Source organism: Nelumbo lutea, chromosome 5, assembly GCF_056320005.1.
Source record: "Nelumbo lutea isolate HS-2025 chromosome 5, American lotus-T2T, whole genome shotgun sequence".
In the NCBI taxonomy this organism is placed as follows: domain Eukaryota; kingdom Viridiplantae; phylum Streptophyta; class Magnoliopsida; order Proteales; family Nelumbonaceae; genus Nelumbo; species Nelumbo lutea.
The window spans coordinates 49,341,506-49,368,276 of NC_142688.1; the positions used below are offsets into that span (position 1 = coordinate 49,341,506).

The 26,771-nt window shown below is 38.6% G+C and overlaps 1 protein-coding gene across 3 annotated transcripts; it reads right to left on the reverse strand.

The window, feature by feature from the left end:
* Positions 1 to 3,474: 3,474 nt before the first annotated feature.
* On the reverse strand, positions 3,475 to 26,506 carry LOC148852277 (uncharacterized). 3 transcript variants are annotated; one of them, XM_088942711.1, is made up of 9 exons: positions 26,141 to 26,506; positions 18,285 to 18,376; positions 14,230 to 14,377; positions 7,766 to 7,897; positions 7,474 to 7,623; positions 5,523 to 7,338; positions 4,435 to 5,393; positions 4,177 to 4,352; positions 3,475 to 4,032 (listed from the first exon to the last, which is right to left on the reverse strand). In XM_088942711.1, exons 1-9 carry the CDS (start codon positions 26,240 to 26,242, stop codon positions 3,885 to 3,887), a joined length of 3,723 nt encoding a protein of 1,240 aa, XP_088798837.1. In that variant the 5' UTR covers positions 26,243 to 26,506; the 3' UTR covers positions 3,475 to 3,884. The 3 variants fall into 3 exon arrangements, with proteins under 3 accessions (XP_088798837.1, XP_088798836.1, XP_088798838.1); XM_088942710.1 differs by having other exon boundaries at positions 4,435 to 7,338; XM_088942712.1 differs by lacking the exon at positions 14,230 to 14,377 and having other exon boundaries at positions 4,435 to 7,338; positions 26,141 to 26,167.
* Between the last annotated feature and the right edge of the window lie 265 nt (positions 26,507 to 26,771).

Genomic DNA, 26,771 nt, shown 5'->3' on the forward strand with positions numbered 1-26,771 from the left:
ATCATCTGATCAGGGTCATTTTGATCATGAACCTCATCTCATATTTATCATAAATCGAACACCATAGATACATAGAACCCGTAATTCTAAATCCGATGACACGAATTTCACCTAAGTCCAACACTGTTTACCCCTTAATCTTAAAAGTCGAAGTCAAAATTGATTCCGATTGGTTTATCAATATCATTTTGATCTTGAACCTCATTTTACGTCAAATCAGAAATCGAACACCATAGGCACATAAAACCTATAATTCCAAATCCGATGACACTACAATCATTCAAATCCGATACCATTTACTGTTTTATCTAATAAAATATCAAAGACTAGAACCATACGAAATTAGTGGGTTCCCGATATTTTTTCTTGATTAAAAAGCGCTACAAAAGAAAGCTTTAAAACAAAGTATCATCCAAAAACAGAGAAGGATGATTGATCATTCTCATAATACTTCAAATAAAAGTAATGGATAATTTCTTGTCGTTTCTAAGTATAATAAAAAATACCAAGATATCAAAGATTAGAACCATACCAAATGAGTGGATATGGGATGAAAAAAAAAAGATTGGAGAACCACTCATCACTAGACTTCAAATATTAAAGCAAATGTGGATCACTAAATAGAATAGGACCATTAATTCCACTCACTATACCTGAATTAACAGTAGAAGACAACAAGAGAGAATGGATAAGAGAACCTTGTCATATTGCTATTCTAGAAATCAAAACTATTTTAAGTTTAGAAGACTATTTCCTAAAAATCCACCAACCGGTTTTCAAAGAGGCCCCCTTTATTAGAATTCTCCAGCTACAGTGGTTTGGAGAGAACAAGCAGGGTGGAAAATCAGACTTTGGATTTCTTACCCATGAGAACTCTACCCACGTGTACCCACAACACATTGCACCGTGAATTGGGAATATTCCCCCCTGCATAATACTATGCGGGAGGATGAGATATTCTCCATGTGTGACTGCGATGTTATGTGGGTAGGCGTAGGCAGAGTTTGTGTGGACAGGAGATCCAGACTTGAAAAATCAATCCTTGAGACCCCTTTGTTAGAGTCCTCCAAAACAAGACACGAAAATGCCCAAAACAACCATGCAGTTACTTTTGACCAAATGTTTATTTTCCAAAATTTCTCTTCACATGAATCAATAGTCCAAATCCTTCCAATCTTTTTCTGCAATTAATTTATTTTCCAAATTTTCCCTTTGCATCAATCACTCAAACTAAAACTGTAACTTTAGATTCTCTCTTTTTTTTTTTGTTGTTTATGAAATTTGTATTGTTTCTTCTGTAGAAACCAGCCTCACGGTTAATTGCATGAATAATTTGGACACTTTTATGCCTCTTATTAGAGGATTCTAAGAAATGGGGTCTACTTGCAATTGTGTCAAAAAATTCAGAAAAAGTAATTAGAATTATCAAACTTAAGAATAGATTCCAGCAACGGTCAAAAACTTTTAGGGAAGCTTCAGCAATTTACCCTATAAATAATTTTCTTTACAAACTCAGCAAATCCAAATGAATAGCCTAGTTCCTCGGCTTTGGCTTCCCAAGAAAAGGCCTTACCTAAACGAGGTGGTAAAAGATTCAGTACATTGCTAGTTAAAGCCAGAAGAAGACCTCTATCCTGAATAAGGGCAATGATGATGGACTGAAAAATTAGTCAGGAACCCTAAGCATAAAGTCACGAATAAATATAGATTGGCTAGCTATCAAACCACTTCTATATTGAACGGGCTGTGGTGTTAGAGGCTCAAACGAGTTCATATCAGGTCCCAACACAGGATCCTAACAACCGGTCACAACAACCATTACAGTTATATCTTGGGAACATCTCGCCATGAGGACAAGGAAGATATTCCCAACGTAGAGCTGCAATAGCTTTTATGACTGATTGTTGGGACTAGATCCAGTCTCCAAAAATAATCACACACGGATCCAAATGAAGCTTATTGCTTGGAATTGTCAAGAGCACTGATAATTCAACATCTCGTGTCTCTCTCAAACCAATCACTCAACAGCCCAGGGGGAGAGCACAACTGGGGGAACTTCAAGTGGAAGAAACTCACAAAAAATTATGAGGCCCTGTTTGCTTTTCGGTTAGTTATTTATCCAGGTAATTGCATTTACGTGAGTAAGTGTTTTCCAAGATTTACCTGGGTAAATGCTTTTATCCACGTTCTTTTATTTCCTATGTAAATAAGGCAATGACCGTTTTATCCATAAAAATCCATTAGTAAAATGGGCACTTTTGTCCCATCCAAGTATTGGCAACTTTCTTCCCAAGTGGGTAAATTATTTATCCACGTAGGAGATAGGTATCACTTACCCGGAAGTGATACCCAAGAAAATAAACTTTTTGTGGTCCCTACATAAATCTGAGAAAAGAACATGGGTTTCTTAATCAATAAAAATCAAAATCCCATTAACCAACTTTCCCCCTCAAAATCCAAAAAAAAAAAAGCCCTCTGAAGATAAGTTTTAGTGCGAATGCTAATATCAAAGTGGCCATTCATTGGAATGGTATCAAGACACCACAGAGACCAATGTGTCTATTGTTGTGCTACTCCAATCCACCCATGTAGTCCTATTGCCGAAGAGAAAGCTCTTTACAACAGAATCCAATTGGGTTTGGAACTGGGTTTGACTGGTGTCTGTTTTGAAGGTGATGTTCTTACCACAGTGAGACTTCTATTGGTGACTTCACCATGGTATATCAACATGTACAGTTACTGCTCACGCAGCCACTTCCAACATTGCGAGGTAGGCCTTACATGGAAAACTGCGGAAACGTTTGGTAAAAACACAGAAAGCTGAAATTACACTCACAGGAGAAATTGGTATTTTTGATATTTCCGACATCATAAATTTACCCTTTGTTAAATTACAAAATTGTCATTGGGGAGAGCTGTTTGCTAAAAACAATACTAGGCACATTACAGTTTTTGCCACCTGCCCATTCTTGTAAAATTTCAGAAACCAATGTAAATAAATGCCAGTTTGGATCGCCCACCCACAAGAACCCTACCTACACCAACCCACGCCTCACTACAGTACATTGAAAACATCTCCAGTATTTGCATGTTACAATTTGAATTCGGATCTCCTGCCCACAAACTCTGTCCATGTCTACCCACATAACATCCCAACTACACATGAATATTTCATCTTCCTACATAATGTTATGCAAGGGGAGATGTTCTTAATTCACAGGGGTAGCGTATAGTGGATAGAGGTGGACAGAATTCTCATGGGCAGGAGATCAAAAGGGGTAATGTTCCCAATGTACAGCTGTAGCGTCATGTGGGTAGGATTCCTTTAGGTAGGAGACTTTTGTATAAATGCATCAATCTTCACCCCAAAGAAAATATCATAATTCCTATTTCCTATGGCTGTAATCCTAATTTCGATAAAACCCAAACAACTAATGGGACCTTCGTGATGCCCACATCATCTATTAAGCAAGATTTGTTTCGATCAGAATCAGGATTCCTTATAATTTTCTTCACTGTTTTCATATTTATACAATTGTGGCATTGAATTACAATGGCCAATAAAAAGGCTGAAGCCACAGAGTCATGTACTTGCGTTGATACAACTATTGGAGAAGGTATGTTATCTTGTATATGGTATATAGTTAATATAATTTTCTTGTAAACTACAAAAATTATATGCAGAAGTATCAACCTTTGGAATGAAATACATCAAGGAGAACTCCGCATGATCATCTCAGTACCCCAGAACTAAGTTGATGCTGCAGCCCGATCTAGTACCACCACCTTGGATCTGGTAGTTCCAATTAATTGATTGCATATGTACTAAATTTCCCCCAACTAAATTATGAACATGTGACCATACTCCTGTTTATACATACCACCTAAATCTTTAGCTTTTCCCCAGGATAAACCCCATTGACCCCAGTTCTTTGTTGTTGCTTTTGCTTTAAAACCTCCCTACAACTTGTCTTCTGTATTTGTGTAGACAGTAAACTTGTTTCGTCAAATTTATCCCTACTGCTTTTCCTCCTGTAGCATGTGAAAATGGGAAAACATAAAAGAAGAAAAAGATTCTATTTCATATAAAAGCTAAGCAGTAGAATGATATTGGATGACATAGCTTGGGTTCAGCAATATTTAATCTCTGAAAAAGCATATTGATAGGGGGCATACCTGCTGTGAAGTAGGAGGAACAGTGCACCGAAGAGTGTAATCCCACCAGCAACGGATCTTAGCATTAATTTCTTGTTCAGCTTCTTGTTCTTTGCTCTTACTGCACTTGCTTCATCCATTCCCCTTTCTAAATTCCCTGTTGCTTTCATGTCCAATATTCCATATAATGCTTTGTCCTACTTTCAACAATTAAATTGATTAGAGATACTATTCCAAAGGCAAAACAATGATTCAAACTGAAGTTTTCCATCAACTCACCTTATCTATTATTTTTGTAAAATAAGCATCAATTTCTTGATTTGTACATGTTTGATCAACTACTTGCAAGTCATTGCTTATAAGAAGCTGATCATTCTGACTTTCATCAATATTTCCTGAACATGAAGGTGTTGAGTATTGCAACTTTTGTGATGATGGAATGCAGAGGGTCACAGAAACATCATTTTCATTGAAAGAAGGTTCATCAACATCAATGATATTGTCTCTGCATGTATCTTGGTCACTGCTATCTTGAATATCCTGAATTTCTGTAAAATAAGCATCATTTTCTTGATTTGTACATGTTTGATCAACTACTTGCAAGTCATTGTTTATAAGAAGCTGATCACTCTGACTTTCATCAATATTTCCTGAACATGAAGGTGTTGAGTATTGCAACTTTTCTGATGATGAAATGCAGAGGGTCACAGGATCAACACCATTTTTATGGAAACAAGGTTTATCAACACCAATGATATTGGTTCTGCATGTATCTTGGTCACTGCTATCTTGAATATCCTGAATTTCTGTAAAATAAGCACCACTTTCTTCATTTGTACATGTTGGATCAACTACTTGCAAGTCGTTTCTTATAAGAAGCTGATCATTTTGACTCTCATCAATATTTCCCAAACATGAAGATGTTGAGTATTGCAACTTTTCTGATGATGGAATGCAGAGGGTCACAGAAACAACGCCATTTTTATGGAAAGAAGGTTCACCAACATCAATGATATTGACTCTGCATGTATCTTGGTCACTGCTATTTTGAATTTCTTTAGTCTGAAGGTAGAAGCATGACTTACTAAATTCAAAAGGAGAATCACCAGACTTTGATGGGATGTTTTTTCCTTCTAAGGCATCAAGACCTGTTTGGAGCATCACCAGACTTTGAATTGAAATATCAGCTAACAAGGGGTTTCTGTGGCAATGCTGTGAATGGCTGATTAATGCCTTATCTGCATTGGGCATTTCTTGTACGTCAGTTCCTCCATCAACAATGCTTGGTAAATTTACTTGAGGATAATGAGATGGTTCTAAACTCAAGTATGTTATAAAACCCACGAAACTTTCTGCTCTTTTCAAACCTGTGGAGAAGCTATTCAAGACAGTCCTTGATGCTGAGGTGCTTTTGCAGCCCAGACCCTCTCCAGTACTCTGCTTTATGAAATAGTTCAAACCATCTCCTGTAAGCAAGTGTTCAGAACATTCCTCTCTAATTATAACAATGCCAGCTTCTGGGTGTCCTTCAGTGTCATAGGTCTCAACCCCATTGCAGTAGAAATAATTAACACTGTTAGGATGTTGCAAATCACCACCATTAGCACCACCAAGGGGAATAGGAGTTCTGCTTTTTTCATTCCCTCTAGCTGCTATTGTTTCTGCATTCAACACTTTACATGCGACTTCTGCACTATTATGAAAGTAAGCTGTTGAAAAATAATTGATCAAGTTCATTGTATCCACACCTGGTTCTTTTAAGGTGGAGATGGATACCACATTGATTGCATTAGAAGATATGAAATCTGCATCATTAAGCCTTAGATCCTCAGCTGAACTTCTATTAGGATACACATTATGTGAAGGCACAGGTTTGGAAGAAGCACTAAAACTGTTGTAGTTCATAACCCCATTGAAGTAGGAATAATCAACAGTGTTAGGATATTGCAAATCACCACTATTAGCACCATCAAGGAGCACTGGAGTTCTGTTCATTTCATTCCATCTTGCTGCTATTTTTTCTTCATTGAACACTTTACATGTGACTCCTGTACTATTATGAAAGTAAGATGTTGATAGATAATTCATCAAGTTATTCATTGTATCCACACCTGGTTCCTTTATGGTAGAACTGAATACCTCGTTCATTGCATCAAAAGTTATTAAGTTTGCATCATTAAGCCTTAGAGCCTCAGCTGAAGCTTTATTAGCATATACAGTATGTGATGGCACAGGTTTGGAAGAATCACTAAAACTGTTAGTTCCATTTGATATCTTTACCAGTGAACACCTGAGTTCATCAGTCCATTTGATCTGAGCACTACTGGGAGCATTAGATTGACCTGACAGTAACCCATTGAGTTGGACCCTGCAAGCATTTCTCAAAGTTCCTTTATCATTTAGGCAGTCATTACTATTAGCTAGCAGTTCAAAGGTGTTAACATCAACAACATCCAAATCAGTGTGAGACATGCTTACAATGTGATCATGGAATGAAACATAATGTTCATCTCCAGAATGAAAGTATAATTGCTGGTCTGGGATATGTGTGCAACTTTTGGTGGATGAACCAAAACATTCAGAGGCAACAGAAACTAGGGATCCATCAGAACTTAGTGTTAAATCATCTACAAGAACATGATGTTCAATTGTGTCCCAAGATTCATGCCCACTCATAGAACTCTTGTTCATGTGATCAATTTCCAGATTCTGATGCTCAAAGAACGGGATTTTGCAACCATCTTTTGCATCAAACTGTGTTTTGAAATCTGTGTCTTCCACATTACTTGGAAAACATTTCACACAGATTGTAGGGGACAAATCAGCATTTTCAATCTCATCAGATAATCCCCTTCCAAGCCCATACCCCAACCTTGGAACTGAGGTTGATTCATTAAAAGATGCATCCCTGTAAATAGTAATTGTTCTGTCCTTCCCTCCTTTATTGAATCCACAGTAACTGATTTTGTCTCTGTGGTCAGCTCCTGACAAAATACAGTTTTCTGCAATCACTGAACTTCCTCTAGGAGAATTCTCTAAACTAGGAATCAACAGGGATGCACTGTCACATAGAGCTTCTGAGTCTGAGCTGTGAACAACAAATTCCCTAAAATTGCTTTCTGCATCATCGGACTCTTCTGAATAAGAATCACACTGCCTGATGTAGTCCACACCCCAATTTTTCTACAGTGCAAATGAAGAGTTATAAACACAACATGAACATTTACATATGTAAATGTATATATGGATTACTGTCTAGAAGGTAGTTTCTTATTCTTTATTTAACTTATAATTGGAACATCGCCATCTAGCACTTACCTGCCTGTGATTTATGCTTGAGTCCAAGTGTGGACTCCGACTAACAAAACTTGATGAGCTACACTGTGATTGCTCCAAACTTCTACGGATGAATCCAACCATATCTGTAGGCATTGCTATTGTATAGGTAACAATATCAAAATCTGGAACCTATATAGAATATTAACAGTTCCTTAGTCTTCATAAATATAATGACTACAGAAATCATAATAGGATTAGAAAGAATGAAAAACCTATGGACATATTGAAAATGAAAAGGGACGAAATAGTATGCTGACTACACATTTCTTACATTTAAATTTTTAGACCTTGCCTTCTTTGAGAGAGAACGAATACACAAACAAACTCTACGTGTATCTCTTTTCTCAACAACATCCGATGGGGAGAAGAGATCAATACTAGTCAGTCCTAAAATTTGGCAGACCTAGAAATAAGAAAGGAAGATACCAGTTAGAAATCCAAAAAGAATACTTGATACCAATTTGAATCCTTGATAGAAAAAACCTTTCAAACAGTTTTTTCATTAATGCAAAAGTGGGTGATAGGAATTATAAACGTGCATTCTACTGATGTAGGTCTCTCCATTGCAGAAAAGTCTTGAGACACCACATGCTATAACTTATTTTAAAGTTAAAAAGAAAAATGATAGAAAATAATCTAAAATTGTAGATGCTGGTAACATTACCAATATATAATGAAGAGTTTCATTCATGGTTTTAAGAGGCATTTTCAAGGTGTCACTACCACTCCAATTCCAATAAATTCCAACACCTAAAATTTCAATCAACTTTCATGAATTCAGAGATACATTTGTAATTTGAGCTAACAAATCTGTAACTTCTCTAAGGATGTATTTGGATAACCGTGGATTTGGATTTGAAGAAAGAGTTGAAAATTTTGGTATTATCAACTGTAGAACAATGTTATAAAATGAGGAGGCATGACATGAGGCGTTCCACTACGCGGAGGCATGAGGTTTAGAACATAAGAAGTGTAAGCCTCCTAAACAAAAAGGAGGCGTAAGCCTCTTTAAGAGGAGGGGGATGAGGAAGAAGAGGAAGGAGGAGAGCCCTTACATTGACAAGACACCCTAGCACAAAAAAAAAACAAATCGGGCTGCACTGAAAAGGGGTTGGGGGGGTCTGGGGGCGAACCAGGAGCAGAGACCCCTGCCAACTTTCTTTCCCCTTATCTTTCCTTCCCTTCCCTTTCCTTTTCTTTTCTTTCTTTTCTCTTGTTTTCTTCTCTTTTATTGTGGATGCTTTTGTTGGAAAAGAATACAGCCGCAAACAGCAGCACTAATGGGCGTTAGATTCAGTGTTCCTATCTTATCTCATCTCTTAGCTAGATTCAGTGTTCCTATCTTATCTCTTAGCTAAATTCAATGTTCCTATTAATTAGGCAGTAGCATTATTATTTCCTATGTTTTTTAGAAAGTTTCTTAATGTTTTTTAGGAAGTTCTTTTTTAGAAAGTTTCCTTAAGGACTCTTGTAATTCCTATTTAAGGTGCAGATGTTATTCAATAAATCTATCCAGAATTTCAGTCAAGAAAGAGCGGAGGAGAGTTGGTGATCTCTTTAACAATCACCATAATGGCGCTAAAGATAGGTTCCTCGAAAAAAGGGAGAAACAAGGGAAAAGAAGAAGTTTTCCCCATTAACCGACCTGTGACGAGATCCTATTCGTAGGCCCTTAACAATTTGGTATCAGAGCAGGGCGTCATGGGTGACTTTGAGCAATTGAAGACTAGGGTTCATGATCTGGAGCACAAACTCATGGAAAACAGCAAGGAGGTGCGCGAGATCAAGGACGACGTCCGAGAATTGAGGCGCTTGATGGAGTTATATTTTTCCAGCAAGGAAAAGAGTTCAGAAGAGGTTGCAACCACAGACGGCCGCCGACCAGACATGGCAGAATCGTCCGGCGAGCAGCAAGCCGCTGCCTAGGGAACCACGATCGTTCCCAAATAGCAGGCTGGAATTTCCTTCCTATAATGGAACTGGAGATCCTTTGGGATGGCTGTACAGATGTGAGCAGTTCTTCCGCAACCAACGGACAGAGGACAGAGACAAGGTAGGCATAGCCGCATTCCATATGACAGAGGAGGCACAACTCTGGTTTTATATATTGGAGCAGGAGGAACCTAGGCTCAATTGGACCCAATTCAAATCCTACTGCCTTCTCAGATTCGGGCCCCCATTAACAAGCAATCCATTAGGCAAACTAATCAACCTCAAACAAACTAGAACTGTGGCTGAGTATCAGTGCCAGTTTCAGACCCTCCTTACAAGAGCATCTTCGGTACGACCAGACCAACAGGTTGACATGTTCACCGCGGGGTTAACGGAAACTTTGAGAGTGGATGTGGAGATGCAAAATACCCCCAATCTGGTTACTGCTATGAATTTGGCTCGCGCTTTTGAACGCAAATTGCAACTCAACCGCGGAAGTATCAGTATAGGGCGGCCTCAAACAACATGGGCAGCCCCAAAACCACTTGGATGGCTCCATCTTCAACAGCCAGCCAAGAACAAAAACCACTGACGAGCAACCATTCCAGATCGGCATCCAGTGTGGGAAGCAGCATTGTTGCACTCCCTATTAAGCGCTTGTCAAGGGCTGAGATCGCGGAACGCAGGGCGAGGGGACAGTGTTTTAATTGTGATGAACTTTACTGAGCAAGGCACAAGTGCAAGAGACTTTTCTGCCTCCTGGTGGAACAAGAGGAAGATGAGGATGAAACCCATTCATTGGAACCCGATCCAGGAGGGCAAAACCATTCCCCAACCTCAGGCTATTGTTCGTTCCAGAATTAATTAAGGTGTTGTTGAGGTTCGGGTGGAATGGGCCCGCTTACCATTGGCTGAATCTACCTGGATTCCTTTGACTGTGTTTCAAGACACCTATCCTGAATTCGAGCTTGAGGACAAGCTCTTAGTCCAAGAGGGGAGTAATATTGTGGATGCTTTTGTTGGAAAGGAATACAGCCGTAGACAATAGCAGTAATGGGCGTTAGATTTAGTGTTCCTATCTTATCTTATCTCTTAGCTAGATTTAGTGTTCCTATCTTATCTCTTAGCTAGATTCAGTGTTCCTATCTTCTCTTAGCTAAATTCAGTGTTCCTATTAATTAGGCAGTAGCATTATTATTTCCTATGTTTTTTAGAAAGTTTCTTAATGTTTTTTAGAAAGTTCTTTTTTAGAAAGTTTCCTTAAGAAGGACTCTTGTAATTCCTATTTAAGGAGCAGATATTATTCAATAAATCTATCTAGAACTTCAGTCAAGAAAGAGCAGAGGAGAGTTAGTGATCTCTTTAACAAATCACCATAAAGGCGCTAAAGGTAGGTTCCTCGAAAAAAGGGAGAAACAAGGGAAAACAAGAAGTTTTCTTCGTTAATCGACCTGTGACGAGATCCTATTCGCGGGCCCTTGACATCTTTCTTTCTTTTTCTTTCCCTTCCCTTTCTTGTCCTTTCCCTTCCCTAACAATCTCGCCTTTGCAGGATCGGAATGTGCACATGAGACCCAATCTTAGGCTGCTTTGCCAGAAGCCACAAAACAAGCGCAGCCTCCCCAAAGACCAGCCAAACTTCATTCAACCCACCCTGTCTCGCAACAACAAAAGGAACTCAAAAGGTAACCTTTTAGCACCTGGCCTTGCTTGAACAATCTCATCAGCTTCCAGCCTCACAAAGCCAAGACCATGAGGCCCAGCCACGAAGTCATTTTTCCCAGTCTTGCAACCTCGCCAAGACCACTCAGGCTTCACCTCACAAGGTCACCACAATAGATACTATGCCTATTGACCCAGTCCTTCACATTAGCACAAATCTTTCCAATCAACCAACAACACCTCCAGACACCTGAAACAACAATTTCCATTCTTAGTTTTGAGTGTCCTCACGGTTCATTCTTTTCCCATTTTGCTTTTCCATTTTTTGTAAGTTTTGTCCGATGCCAAGTTTGAAACTTTTGTAACGATTGGCTCTATAAAAGGCCATCCAATGATTTTTAAGAGAGCTTTTGGTTGAACTCAATCGAGTTAATACTTTTTTCCCTTAGGCATCATCTTCTTCCTCTTCTCTCTTGTTGGACCTGTTTTTGGGCCACTAAAACCCCCAAAATCCTTACAACTGTCTACTTGGAATAGAGGTTAAGGTCACTGCCTCTACAGGTTGCAAAAGTTTTATGGTAATTAGAAGAACCGAGAAGTTAGTGTTATTTTTCTGCTTCAATCATCAACTGTTGCAGCGTTCTTGTTGTTGTTGGCCTTCTCAGTGAGTCTTCCTCCGTTAGAGACTTCTGCCTGCATCACTAAGTTTCTACAAATTTCAACTGGGTCTCTCCAAATTTTATGTATTTTGATAACACTAGAATATAATTTTCAGAGAAGGATGAAATGGTTGCTTGAAATGCTGATTGGATAATAGTTCACCCTTAGAAAACAAGCAAAGGAATTCTCTAATAAAAAAATGCATAACTTAATAGTGTGACACTGATTGGATAATAGTTCCTAAGGGCCTTGAAATGCTGCACAAGGAATGGGAACATGGAAGTGCCAAATTTTGTTCACTATAGTGGCAAACAAGGAAGCTTTGTTCATGGAATGTTATAAAAATTTGGACTCACAATTTACCTAGAACCCTGAATTTAGAAGGAATATGAATGACTGGGAGATGGAGGACCCTTATTAATTGTTGTCCAGGTTGTACTGAATATCATCTCCCCAAAGGCATCAAATAGTGGAATGTGGACTGGTGAAAAGTCTGGTATCTTCCTCTGAAGTTCATGGGGTGTTATAAAAATTTGGTCTCACAATTTACCTGGAACCCCGCATTTAGAAGGAATATGAACAATTGGTTGGTGGAGGACCCCTTTTCATTGCTTTCCAGGATTTATGAATATCATATCTCCCCAAAAGGCATCAGATAGAAGAGTGTCAATTGGTGACAAGTCTAGTATCTTCCCTCAAGTTCGTGCACCTGGAACCCTGCATTTAGAAGGAATATGAACGATTGGGAGGCGGAGGACCCCTTTTCATTGCTTTCCAGGATTTATTAATATCATATCTCCCCAAAAGGCATCAGATAGAAGAGTGTGGATTGGTGATAAGTCAGGTATCTTCCCCTCAAGTTCGTGCAACAGGATGATTTCATCCTATCTAAACAAGGTTGTCCAGTAAGCTTGGTTTTGGAATGCACAGACTCCACCCAAAGTGGATTTCTTTCTGTGGACTGCAGCCAAGGACAAGGTGCTGACCATGGATCATTTGTTGAGCAGAGGCATGCTATTGTAAACTCCTGTAGATTATGCAGTACAAAACCAGAATCTGTCAATCACATATTCATTCATTGCACTTTCACTCATTCAATCTGCGCCCACTTCCTTCGGCTCTTCAATATCAGTTGGGCAACACCCCCTGATCTTCCAACACTCTTAGCATCCTGGCTGGTAGCAGGGTTTTCAGTTAGAGGGAAGACCCTGTTGAAGATCCTTCCACTCACCCTTTGCTGAGCGGTGTGGAAGGAAAGAAACAGTCAAGTGTTTGAAGATAAGGCTGCTCCTACTGAAGCACTAATTAGTAAGATAGAATGGACACTGGTCCGGTGAGTGTGGGTTTTAAAGTTGTTTGCAAATATACCTATACCAGATTTTTTTTAATGGATTAAGTTTTATCATTTTTAATACAGTATAGCAACATATAGCTGGGGGGTTTTGGTATACTTGTAAAGATCCTTTCATACATGCTTTGGTCAGTGGCTTGCCTTCCCTTTTCTGAATCAATCTATTTTAACTTGCCTTTTAAAGAAAATAAAAATGTTTTCAATACTTGCTCATGTGTGTGTGTCAGTTATGACAAATTTTTGTGTATGTGCAAGCAGGTGAGATCACAAAATCCACAGCCAATGACACTTAATCATAGATGAAGAACGTGGTTTAGTGTGTTACATAAATTCATGGAAACATAATTATGAATTAATCACTCTCATTTATTCTTCAATGTTGCTTACTTGTTAGCAAACCCTGTATGATTGGGACAAGGCTTAGTTGAGTTGATTTAAGATGTTGCTTATTTCTTATTTGGCCATGGTAGTATCTTTTTATTAAGAACATATATGACTTTGCAAAAAAACATACAAAATATGATCTACAGTAGAAGTTACAAGTTCTCCCCAATTCTGGATGAATTTCTTTACAGCTATCTAAGAGAAATTATATTTTGACAATATCATGCATATATTACATTAAAAAATCTATTTGACAACTCACAGTGACGTGGAAATATGGGATATCTCATGTGCAAATGTGTGTGCATGCAAGGGTGAATGTGCATGTGGGCGTTAAGGGATGAATTGTGCTCCCAACTTTGTGTATGATAAGATTTGGGAAAAAAAGATACTTTCAAAGTATATGCAGACACAGGAATATAATGGAGAATAAATTGTTAATGAGGGACAGAGTAGTAGAATCGAGATGAGCACATAGAGCATCAAATAAGCTTTCCGATTCATTGGAAAAACAAGGGGTAGACAGGAATGGACTCTTTTGGGTAGTTGGGAGATGTAAATGTAATAACATGAAAACTTAGTCAATTTGTTTTATTTTCTTTCCTTCCTTTTCTTCTTTTTCTTCTAGTTGTGGGGAATCTCTCCACAATTTGGGATGCTTGGCATCTTGTACATAATTGTTTTACTCATTAACAAAATCTTTCTGTCATCTATCAATTATATATTCATAAAGACATGGACCTCACCTTCAAAAATGAGTCGACTTTGGAATAATGTGTATACCTCCTTCTTCCCTTACCATAAGCAATTGGTTCATATATATATGCCTTTGAATATCTTAGCTCAATACACTTTGTCAAGAGCAATTTCCAGACCACCTTAGAAACTTGAAACCTAATGTCAAAAATAAGAAAATGTGATTTGACCAATGACCAACAAGAAATATCAAGATTTAGAACAATTCTGACCTATGACATATATATGATCTTTCACATATCATTCACAAATTCAGCCCATACAAGGCCTTCTTTGACATTGGACAAGCCTCAACCTGAAAAGCTAGTGATTTAGACTCTTATGACGTGGCAATGTATTTCAACTTAGATTCATGTTTGGCACATAATAATATGGTGAATAGCTCCATGTTTTTGCTCATTTATGATAATATCATATTACATGCAGTTGCTACTAGCCTGTCTTTAAAAGGAGTAATCCAACAATTATGGATTTTATATTTCTATATCAGATACATAGACATCCTCACCACCTATGTTACCTGGATATGACAAGGGTACAGTGGAAAACAAACCGTTGAATTTACACTAAAAATGAAAACATCCAATACAATATATCGCCCTTGTCCAGGTATGCTAGGTATCTAGGCTAGTCCATAGGACCATCACAACCCACCCCAAGCATCTAAAACATCTAAAACATGGGTTCTGACTGTCATGCCAAATCACAGGTCTCATGTCACATCTATGTAGAAACCAGCTAAAAGATGGTCATCATGATCCCCACTTGACATTCACCATGTTGAAATGCCTGCTTTGAAGACATAAGGTATTTATAGAGAAAAGGATTATCAAACAGGAAAGTCTTCATTTTCTCCTTTTTCAGATCAGGATATGGTGCCATAGGTGCTTTGGAGAAGCAAATTTATAAGTTCCTACTAATTACACACATTGGAATCTGACACAGAGTCTTGAGAAGACACTTCTACACATGATCTTCTTTTCTTTTGCATATTTGACTTAAATGAACATCTAACATGAATAACTAGAATAAATTGGGTAACATAAAAATCCAACTTTGGCCATATCTGCAAAACCATGATTTTTTTATTTTAATTTGGTAAGTCGAACTTCTGGAAAGTGCCAGGTAACTTCTGTCTCCATGTCCGTACAACACTTAAAAGACATTGGAATGTGGCTTGGGGACCCATCATTGTTAGATTTCATGATGGTACTAAAGGGTTCTCTGGAGAAGCATCCTCCTTGGAAATGAAGTGGGATCGAGGATTTCAAAGTGGGTTGTCAAGGTAATTTCTGGATTCCCAATTAAATTCTTTAACAAGATTGAAAAAATTGATTCCATGTCCATAAAGGAGTCTTCAACCTCAATTGAAATTACCTGCAACGTAGGAAGCAAACATGGACAATATCTTCACTTACTGCAACTATCACTGAGTTCTCTACAAGCTACATTTATTTATATATGATGTCCATCCAAAGTGTAATTACAAACACTAATATTTTGGAGAGAAACATTCAGAATAGTTTTAAGTGGGTGAAACCAGCAAAATAAGGTAAAATTCATGACCGCCATGCAAAAACTGATCATTTTCCTGCTTGCTTTCAACAGAACCTTTAGAAGATAAATAAATTGTCTTCATGGACTTTTAATGCAGAGTATTGTCAGATGAAACTTCCCTACATTTTCAATCCCATTCCTCAGTTTTTTGGAATTATTCTTACACAAGCCCTTCACTATGGTAAAGCAAAAATACAAAATATATACAGATAAACTGAGTATAAGGACCAAGCAATTTTCATACTAGTTACTATGTCTTTGTAGATGCATTTCTAAATTATAAAGTTAGTTTCTTGAAAATTCTGGCCACACAATACGAAAGGAGATAAGACCATGTTTAGTGTGATGACAACCATTTAAATGTATATTTCAAGACCTTATCCGCTTTTTCCCCTGCTACAGCAGCAGGGATGATTGATTTCTACAAAGCCTAGATGGAATGAATAGTAAGTATAAGCTTTTCTAAGATATAATTCATGTTAACCTGCCTGAATGCTGTAAGCCTATAAAGTTGTAACAATGAGCCCAAGCCCAATAAGTTATAAAATTAAGGAAAGAAAAAAAAATGTACGTGCTTAAGTCAATTCTAGCAAGTCAAACAATTTAAATTTGTCAAACTGTGGATCCCATGCACTGAGTATGAAATCTTTCAATTGAATCTATTAAAGATTTGTTTGCATCTTAAAGATTTTATACCAATTGGGATCTTTATGATTTAGTTAAACATTGAATGTCTTTTAGCAAGCAATTTCGTGTTTAAGTATATAATTACACTTATTAGGAAAATAGATATCTTATAGATCCAAAAAATATGATGCCCGTTTATTAATATTCCTGTAAACACCCTCTTGACATGATGAAGACAATAGAAATTGTTTCTGGCATTTTTTTTATATTTAGTTTTTTCCAGCTCCCTTTTCTGGTTAAATTTAAACAAAATTCAAAGTTAAACAAACAGAAGGGTTGCTGATGTCTTTCTAGCTAGATATAGTATCATTCATCACCATCTAAGCCTTACCCCAACTATATGGGATCAGCTGCATGAATCCCATTTCACCATTCTTCTGTAGTGTCATATCCATTGTTAAATTATGAACTTTTAAATCATTTCTTACTACTTCAGGCCATGTCCTTTATGGTGTGCCCCTAGACCTTCTAGCCCCTTCAACTTGCAACAGGTTGCTTCTTTGGACAGGTGCTGTAGATCATTCCTAACCCTTTTATTTATTCACTATTTTATTCTTCAAGACCAACTTGGATAGAGCAGCCCATTGTTACAAATCAAGCCTTAAAACCTCATTTTAAACCTAGCCAATAGCCCTGTGTTTTTCTCTTATATATTAGTAAGAAACTTCACTAAGATTTCCAGAGAAGATTTTCAGCAATTTCTCTATTCCTCCAGCATCACCTTCTCAAACCTTTCAGGTAGAGTTTGCACTTTGGAATTTAAGGTCCCCTTATAAAAGGGCAAGTTTCATAGGGAATGTGTGGATATTGACTATTCATCACTCCATAAGAGAAATGAATTCCACATAACATACTATGCATAGTAGACATGAAGTGAGTGGACCATCTCCTTGTATTAGACTTTGCTAGATTAATGTGTAATTGCATCATGAATCACACAATGTTCATGATTGGTGGTTACAGAGTAAGACCCTCACAAACAAGAGTCATATTTTATGAAGAATGGTCCAGCTATTTCTTGGTGACACGAAAAAATAAATGGAAGACATTTAACAATTGAAAACTTCATGTGAAGTGGCAGCATACATAATGAGAAAACAAAACTTTTTGGGATTTATTTCCTTGAAAAATTAAGTTATCTTTTCTTTGTTTCTGGCCAAATTGGGATTCATTCCTCACAGTCCTGAGTGAGATTGTAAAGCAGACGATAACAACTATTGCTCAAAGCTATCTTCTGTCTTCTGTATCTTAAGGTTTTGGGCTTTTGCTTCTAAATGATTTCTTAACTCCACTTGTCAAAAGGAAATTAATCTATGTTTATGCTTGTACAGATATAAATTTTACATGCTAAAGAAAGTAAAATTTAGCTTAATTGCATTTCTTTTCCACTCTCCATATTCGCATAGAATGTAGCTATTCTCTATTATTAAAGTATGCATCACTGATGAAGCAAGTGCAAGATGTACTTTTAAGGGACATTTTCAAATGGTTTGGGAATGAATGAAGGACGAAGAATAAAAACTAGTCTTACCAATATTGTTGATATAAACATTGCTCTCACGGCTAAGAAATTCTTGTGAATAAATACGAAAAAATCTAGAAAACTTTATTCTATGACCCTTCTCTCTCTGCAAAAAGAAGAGAACACTAATACTCATTGTTAAAATCATCTCAAAGTCATCCCAATAGAAAATGAATTATCCTACAAGTCCATGAGTCCAAGCATAAGTTCTACTACATATTTATGTCCATCACCCATGTGACAGGACCAAGACAAAGAAGAGGGAAAACTTTGACATACAATATTTCCCCATCAGCAAGTAAATCAGCAATTGTTGTCCCTTCATCCATTCTTGTATGTAAGACTTCTCCAAGCCATATTCTTGTTTGGGTCTGTACAGTAAACAAAAATGAAGTTCATTATATTATACATAATAATATTTTATAATCATCAGGTGGTATAAGCTCATTTTCATGCTACTAGCCAAATTATGTTTTATAGCAGAATGAATTAATTGGATAAAGCCACAATATGCTGGATAAACATTCCAAAACAGCAATATAGGATATCAAAGCAGTTGTCATGGAATTAAATTAGAATCCCCCTACTGCAACCCCAACCCCTCACCCCACCCCCACCCAATGTAAAATGGAAAAAGAAAAGCATGCCTCCAGAAAGTCTCCTCTTCAGATTTTTACCCAGTCCAAAGCCTAGCATTTCATCACTAAATCATATTCATAATTTACAGCAAAATATTTAAGTTCTGATTACATTCTTTTCTAGAAACTTCACCAGACAAGTAGGGGAAGAAAGGCTGTGGAAAAGTTTTGAATCAATTCCAGGGGGAGCAGGTTCATTTGCTTCAGTTCGCTGATTACACCCTCTGCTTCATTGATGCTAAAGTGGAGCAATTGGAAGTTCTTCTGGGGGTGCTGAGTTGCTTTGGAGTGGCATAGGGGCTGAAAGTAAATTGGTCAAAGAGCAGCTTAATTCCAGTCAGAAGGATAGAGAATTTAGAAGGTTTGAAGTGGTGTAGGGCTGAAAGTAAATTGGTCAAAGAGCAGCTTAATTCTAGTCAGAAGGATAGAGAATTTAGAAGCTCTTTTTTTAATCAGTAAATATGTAATTTATTGAAATTCAGATTGTAAGCAGTTTATACAACTTGATGATGGGACTGTTGATCCCCTTTAATCACTCTATTCACCCCTCATTACAGTATAGCCCAAAATAATTGATGTCTCAATGCCCCTTGTTAATCCATCAGCTAGACCATTTGCACTTCTTCGGACCCATTTAAATTCAGCTTCAACCCCCTTTGCAATCTTCTCCACTTCCCTAATCATATTTAAACATCCATGGGGTGTGGCTGCTATTTGTTTCCCATGAAATTACTACTTTTGAGTCCCCTTCCACTTCAACACGTCTGCATCCTAGTCGTTTGACTAGCTTTAGCCCTTGTAGTAATGCCAATAGTTCAGCCTTCAGCAAGTTTCTGTTGCCAATCGGTCCTGAGAACATACCCAATATCCTCCTGTCAGAGTTTCTTAATACTCCTATTCCTAAGATGCCTGGATTTCCATATGAGCACCCATCAAAATTCAGCTTTACTTTATTGCCTTCAGGTGCTTTCAACTCCAGCCTTACTTTATCTCTTACTCTCGAAGATTATGCTACTTCGGACCATGTTCTTAGAATATCTGCAACTGAAAAGACTTGAAAGCAATCCAAGGGTTTTACCCAATGGACTACTTCCACCTTGATACTATCAATCACTTCCTCTATTGTTCTACTTTTCTCCAAGAATATTCTGTTGTTCCTCTCTTCCCATGTTACCCAGCAAATTGCTGCCTTTGTTGCTTTCCACATTACCATCCCTCTTTTCTTTCTCTGTCTCAAGAAATCATAGTTGAAGAGTCCTGCCACATCTTGAGGGGGAACCCACCTGCAGCCAAAGAGAGTACAAAAGAATTCCCAAATTCGATGCACAAAAGAATAGGATATCATTAAATGAGAAAGGGTCTCACTACTTTCCTTACACAATCAACACACATGAGGAGAAAGGCAAATATACGGCCTTCTTTTCTGCAGCATATCACAAGTGTCTACCTTACCAAGGAATACTTCCCAATAGAAAGCTTGGATCTTTGGGGGAATAGGCTTGCACCAAATTTCTTTCACAGGGAAAATCTCACCTAAAGGGTTGGGGGAAGCAAGTACTTTGAAGAAAGAGGAGCAATAAAAGACATCATCTAGAGAGCCTACCCAGATTCTAGAGTCTTCCAACGAAGGGTCCAAGTGGATCTGCCCTATGAGGTCCAGTAAACGGATTAAGGATTCACACCCATTCTCCCCTAGTCCCCTTTTAAAGCCCAAATTCCAATTCACACTAGTTGGACACGGTGATCCCAACATGGATATAGCTTCCCCCTTAAGGTTAGATAGCGCAAAGAGATCAGGGAATTGGTCTTTTAGTGGGGTTTCCCCTAGCCATAGTTCTTCCCAAAACAGAATTCTATTACCTTGTCCCATATCAAACCGGATGGAATTGAGGAAAATAAGGTAGATTTCATGAATTGCTTTCCAAGGAGAAGCTGAAGACTTGTGAGGGGAAACTTTTGCATCCCAGCCATTCCCAGCCACCCCATGAATGCTCTCAATCACTTTGTGCCACAATCTATCGCCCTCAAAGGGAAACCTCCAAAGGCACTTACCTAGCAGAGTTGTGTTCCTTAAAAGGATGTTCCCAATTCCCAAACCCCCTTGTTCCTTGGGTTTACTAACCTGCTCCCACTTGATCAAGTGATCCTTCCCTTCCTCTCCTGGGTCCCATAGGAAATCCCTCATATACTTCTCTAAGCACCTTGCTACCTTAGAAGGGATTCTAAAAGTTAAAAGGAAATAGGTGGGGAGGTTTTCCAGAGTGGTTCTAATCAAGGTTATTCTTCCACTCAAAGAAATGTAATTCCTCTTCCAAAGGGCTAACTCCCTATCAAACCTTTCTAACACTAGTTTCCAGAAACCAGATGACCTGGGATTTCTTCCAAAGGGTAAACCTAGGTAACTAATAGGCCAGCTTCTAATCTCACACCCCAAAATTTCCGCAAATCTTATTAGTTCTCCTTCCTCCAAATTGACCCCTACAATTCCACTTTTGGTTCAATTTATACTCAGCCTTGTTACTCCCACATAATTATTCAGCAGCACCCTCAAATTTTCCACCAACTCCTCATCGTTTCCTTCACAATAAAATATGGTGTCATCTGCAAATTGGAGATGGGTAACAATCACTAGGTTTCTACCTGCCCTCTACCCTCTGATGAGGCCTTGAGCATCAGCTTTTTCCACCATTCTACTTAACACTTTTGCCACTAGAGTAAACAAGAATGGGGATAGGGGGTCACCTTGCCTAATTCCTCTCCTAGCCAGGAAGAAATCCTTTGATGTACCATTGATTAAGATTGAGTAGTGAGCTGAACTTAAACATCCTTTGATCCAAGCCTTCCATCTATCTCCGAATCTGAGTCTTTCTAAAACTTTTAGAAGGACTTCCCAATTAACCAAGTCATAGGCTTTTTCTAGATCTACCTTACAAACCAGCCCCTTTTCTCTACCCTTCCTTCTTTCCCCTACGCATTCATTAGCCACTAAGATTTGATCCACAATCTGCCTTCCTTCTACAAAAGCTCCTTGAAAAGGAGAGATGATCGAGGGTAGCACCTTTTTTAGTCTTTCTGCTAAAATCTTTGACAAAATTTTGTAAACACTCCCAATGAGACTTATTGGTCTAAAGTTTTTTGGAGTTTTGGCCTCCCTCTTCTTTAGAATCAAAGTGATAAATGTGACATTTGCTCCTGGTGATACCTCCCATTTGGAGAAAAATTCATTAAAGACTTCTAGTATGTCTGATTTCACCATATCCCAACACTCTTAATAGAAGGCCATGGAGAAGCCATCCGGCCCAAGGGCTTTAGATTTGTCCATTGAAAAAATAGTTTCCTTGATTTCTTATAGAGAAAATCTCCTTTCTAGGGAATGAGATTGTTCTTCTGACAGAACATCCCCTTCCATCTCTGGCAATTCTAGCAACACTCCGTGTGGGCTTGAGAAAATTTCTTTAAAATGATTTGCAAAAATCCTTGTAATCCCCTGACTTTCTCTTACCACTTGTCCCTCTTCCTCCACACTCGGGATTAAGTTCTTCTTTCTCCTTCCAATTGCAAGAGAGTGAAAAAACTTTGTGTTTCCATCCCCCTCTGCAAGCCACTGACACCTTGACTTCTGTCTCCAACAAATCTCCTCCTTTCGTACTATCTCTTCTAGCTTTTGCTTTTGGTTCCATCTTTCCCCTCTTTCTTCTTTTGAAATGACTCTGAGAGCCTCTTTCCTATCTAGCTCCTCAATCTTTTTCACCAAGTTATCTTTTATTTCCTCTACCCTTCCGAAATGGGCTTTATTCCATTCTTTTATTTTTTCTTTTAGCCTCTTCAGTTTTCAAGAGAAACCTACCATTTTTAACCTCCCCAAAAGTCTGAGTGCCTCCCACCACTCCTTTAGCCTAATCTTAAAAGTAGGGTCTTCAAACCACATGTTCTCAAATCTGAAAGGATAAGGGCCTCCCCCTGGGATTTCTTTCTCGATACAAATAGGGCAATGGTCAGAGATAACTCTAGGTAAGCCTCTTGCTGCCAAGGATCCCCACATTTCTTCCCACTCAGGAGATATGAGGAATCTGTCTAGTTTGGAGCAGGTTAGGGGGGATTGAAAGTTTGAACAAGTATAATCCACCTGAAGCAAGGGGGGTCTCTTAATTCCAAGGATCTATTAGCCTATTGAATTTCCTCGTGCTAGTAGTAAATCCCTGGTTCGGGTTGTTTGATTCCCCTGAATATCTGATGACATTAAAACCATCCCTCACACACCACGGGCCATCCCGCAATCCCCTAATGGCACATAATTCCTCCCAACCGGCCGATTAAGTATCTAGGGCTTCCTTTGGGAGCCAAGTGCACCTCCTCTCTAGTGTGGGACCTTGTGGCGGATTGTTTAGAAAGAAAATTGGCCTCTTGGAAATCTAAATACATGTCCTTGGGAGGTAGAATCACTCTCATAAAGAGTTCCCTTTCAAATTTACCCTCTTACTTTCTTTCCCTTTCCCAATTCCAACTGAAGTGGCTCAAAGAATTGAAAAGCTACAGAGGGACTTCTTATGGAGAGGCTAGGAAGAGAAGAAAATCTACTTGGTCAATTGGGATCAAGTGTGTGTGCCAAAAAGAAAAAGGAGGACTTGGGATTAGAAAGCTGAAAATCTTCAACAAGGCCCTATTGGGGAAATGGATTTGGAGATTCGGGAAAGAAAGGGAAAGTTGGTGGAGGAATTTAATAGCAGAAAAATATGGCACTGACAGAGGTGATTAGACAACTTTTTCAAATCTCTCCTCCTTGGGGTGTTCCCTATGGAAGAAAATTATGGAGGTGGCTCCACTTCTAAATAGCGCTCTGTCTCTTAAACTGGGATCTGGTCACCTGGAAAGATTCTTGGTGTAATAACAGGCCTTTAGATGAATCCTTCCCCCAGTTATTCCAGCTTGCAGAAAATCAGGATGCAATGGTTGCTGACTGTTATAAAGTGGGAGATAACAGTGTCACCTGGATTCCCTGTTTCAGAAGACAATTCCAAGACTGGAAAATAGAACAAGTGGCTGAGCTATTTCAGTTGCTATCCAATCAGTCGTTGAACCAGATGGAAGAAGACTCTTGGAATTGGAACAGGACTACAGATGGGCTTTTTTCAGTTAACTCCTTTGCTAGGAATCTAGTAAATGGAGGTAGAGCCAATATTCCTGCTGAGAAAATCTGGAATCCAGTTCCTCCCTCTAAAGTTAATGCCTTGGTTTGGGCTGTGGTGCTAGATAGAAGTCCCTCTAAAAAGAACCTAACTAGGCGAGGAATCCAGATACAAGATTTGATGTGTGTGTTGTGTGGCCAAGAAGAAGAGGACAACAACCACCTATGTACTCATTGCCCTGTTTCCGTAGAAATTTGGGACCATTAACTCTCCTCTGTGGGTTTGTTCCGGGTCATGCCTTACTCTGTGAAGGATCTGCTTTGGTGTTGGGAGCTCCAGTGTCTGTTAAAGTTGGCTAAATGTGTGTGGAAGATAGTTCCTGCAGCAGTAATTTACACCATTTGGTTGGAAAGAAATAGAAGAATCTTCCAAAACTGTTCCAGGGATGTAAATTGTCTAATTTCTACCTTTTTTGACAAGCTAGTTTCTTGGACAGCTATTGCTAAAGGTCTTCAGGTCAGGCCGTCAGGGTGCTTGGAGCCCAGCTGGGGTCTAGAAGTCTGCTTGGCTTGTAATCTATTGTAGTGTCTTTAGGCCCAGTCTGTAGCCCCTTCAGAAGGGTCCTTTGTAATCTTGTGTTCTATTTAATAAAATTACCTTACCTTTTTCATAAAAAAAGTCCAAATACAAACTAATGAGATGCAGCAACTGTCCAAATGGCAAAACAAGGTTGGCACAAAAGACTCCTAGGTCATATGCCATGGAATTACAACAATCACCTAGGAAAACTAAAAACCCAATTGGCACAGTGGAAATAAGATTCTTCTCAGATAACATCATCAGCAATGAGCCTGCAAATATTCATAGAAAGATAGAAAAAAGAAAAAGGAACTCTTGGAATACCAGAATAGATTTTCAAATGTTCATTTCCAAAACTGAATTATAAAGGTCCCTCAGGAGCAAGGCTGTGCTAAATTAAAAGCAGTCTTTAGAGTACCCACAAAATGGGGAAAAAATGCAGTCTTCAAAGTAGATATATAATAGCTCATAATACAGTTTTTTTTTGTCTCTTCTACCTTCCTAGAACTTGAATTCCCAAGTATTATTAATCAGACTTATAGAAAGGATCATTGAACAGTTCAAATTTGTTGAGGTTATGTTGGTTCCACCAACCCACTGAATGACCCACCAATTGATATAGCATGTGGTGAAAACCATTTCTCTATTACTGCTATATAAAAACCATCAGTATAATGGTGGTAAAAAGATGGTGGGGCAGTCAGACAATTTCACTGCCTAATTTTCAACATTTAATCCACACCATCCATTAATAGGTAGTAGATTGGCTGCTTATCCTACGGATTATAACAATTTTCAAAATACCCATTATACCCCACGTGATACTATAAATAGGGATCCCTATACCTGTTTGTACTCACTTCATTCCGTTCGTACATAACGTATTGGGTTGTACAGTTTAAGTGTGTGGAGGGTCTGAAAGGGTGGGTGCTGGGTAAAGTTCCAGTGAGGTCATCCTCCTGTCCAAGGTACTGCCCATGGACATGAGCAATTTGGACAAACCACTTTAAATCTGGTGTTCTCTTTCTTCCTCTCTTTCTTTGGCTTTCCCTTATTTGTGTTTTCTTTCCTTTTGTGCATATGGAAATTATCCTGCACGCTGCACCACTCCCAACAAGAATGATATGGATGCTAATTGCGGAACAGAGTTTCATCAATTTTATCTCTACAGAAATGTCCCAAAGGTTTATCTCTTGATTGTGAAAATATAGGATTCCTTAAAAGTAATCTAAATTTCTTTCCATTTTTAGAACTTCCCATTTCGGACCACAATCACCACATATGGTTGGAATAAAGCTTTGTCAAGTTGAGTTGAATTGAGTATTATGTTATACAGTGCAGGCTCCTAGAAGAACTTGGACCAAGTACCAGCTAATTCAATTCTTAGGACTGTGTCATCAGATTGACTGCAGAGCTGCGATGAATCAATTACCTTCAAGAAACATCCATTTCCCTCAATCCGTAAACCTTCAATAGAGTTGGGTATTTTACTTCGATAATTTTAGTACCTTTCTCATCTATCCAAAGCATCCTCATCGTCGATGAACACATTTTCCCAACCCAGACCAATCAATACCTTTAATACCGATCAAAAAAGATCCATTTATTTCTTTCCTTGCAGAACAGAAACAAATACTAAATTAAAAACAATGATTCTGAACTCTGGCACCATAGACCTCTAAAGCCCGAAAAGAATCACATAGAACAGGCACTGTAAGTCTATATGGTATCAGTTCTGTATCATATCAAAGAGAGAGAGAGAGAGAGAGAGAGAGAGAGAGAGAGAGAATACCTGCAAGAACACATCGTCCAGTTCCCGAAAACTCAACTCAGCAGAAGCCAGAGAAGAATCGCTGCAGACCCTGAAAACATCGGGCGAGTGGGCTGTCGCCATTGCTCGTTCCAAACCCACAAGCCGTCCCTGAACTTCCGATTTCCCGCCAACAGGACAGAAGAACCATAAAAATTAAAAAGGAAATAAATAAATTGAAACCAAGCAGCCAGAGTTTCTTTATCTTTCCCCGTGTGTCTTGATATTTCTTAAACTACTTTGATTCTTTAAAACCTTTTTATTTTTCTCTTTAGACGCAGAAGACGTGGCGTCGATTCTGAAACTCTTTCTCCGGGCCTCATTCTACCTTTAAGAGTTTGGAAAACCAGAAAGGGGACTTAGGGACCACCAGGCTAACAGTCAAATAGTTCCGACAGCCTCTATCCTGCTCTCTCGAGCATATCTCATTTGTCAGTTAGTCCACTAAAATGGCATAATTGGTTCTGGCCTTCTGGGTCGTCCATGCTTTGGGTCCCACATTTAGGTGCTCTGTCTGAAGCTAGGCATGGAAAATCAAGACCGTCCATCTGATACGTGTACTGTACTTGACCACGTTGGACTCATATCATAGCCTCGTGGCTGCAGAATTCTT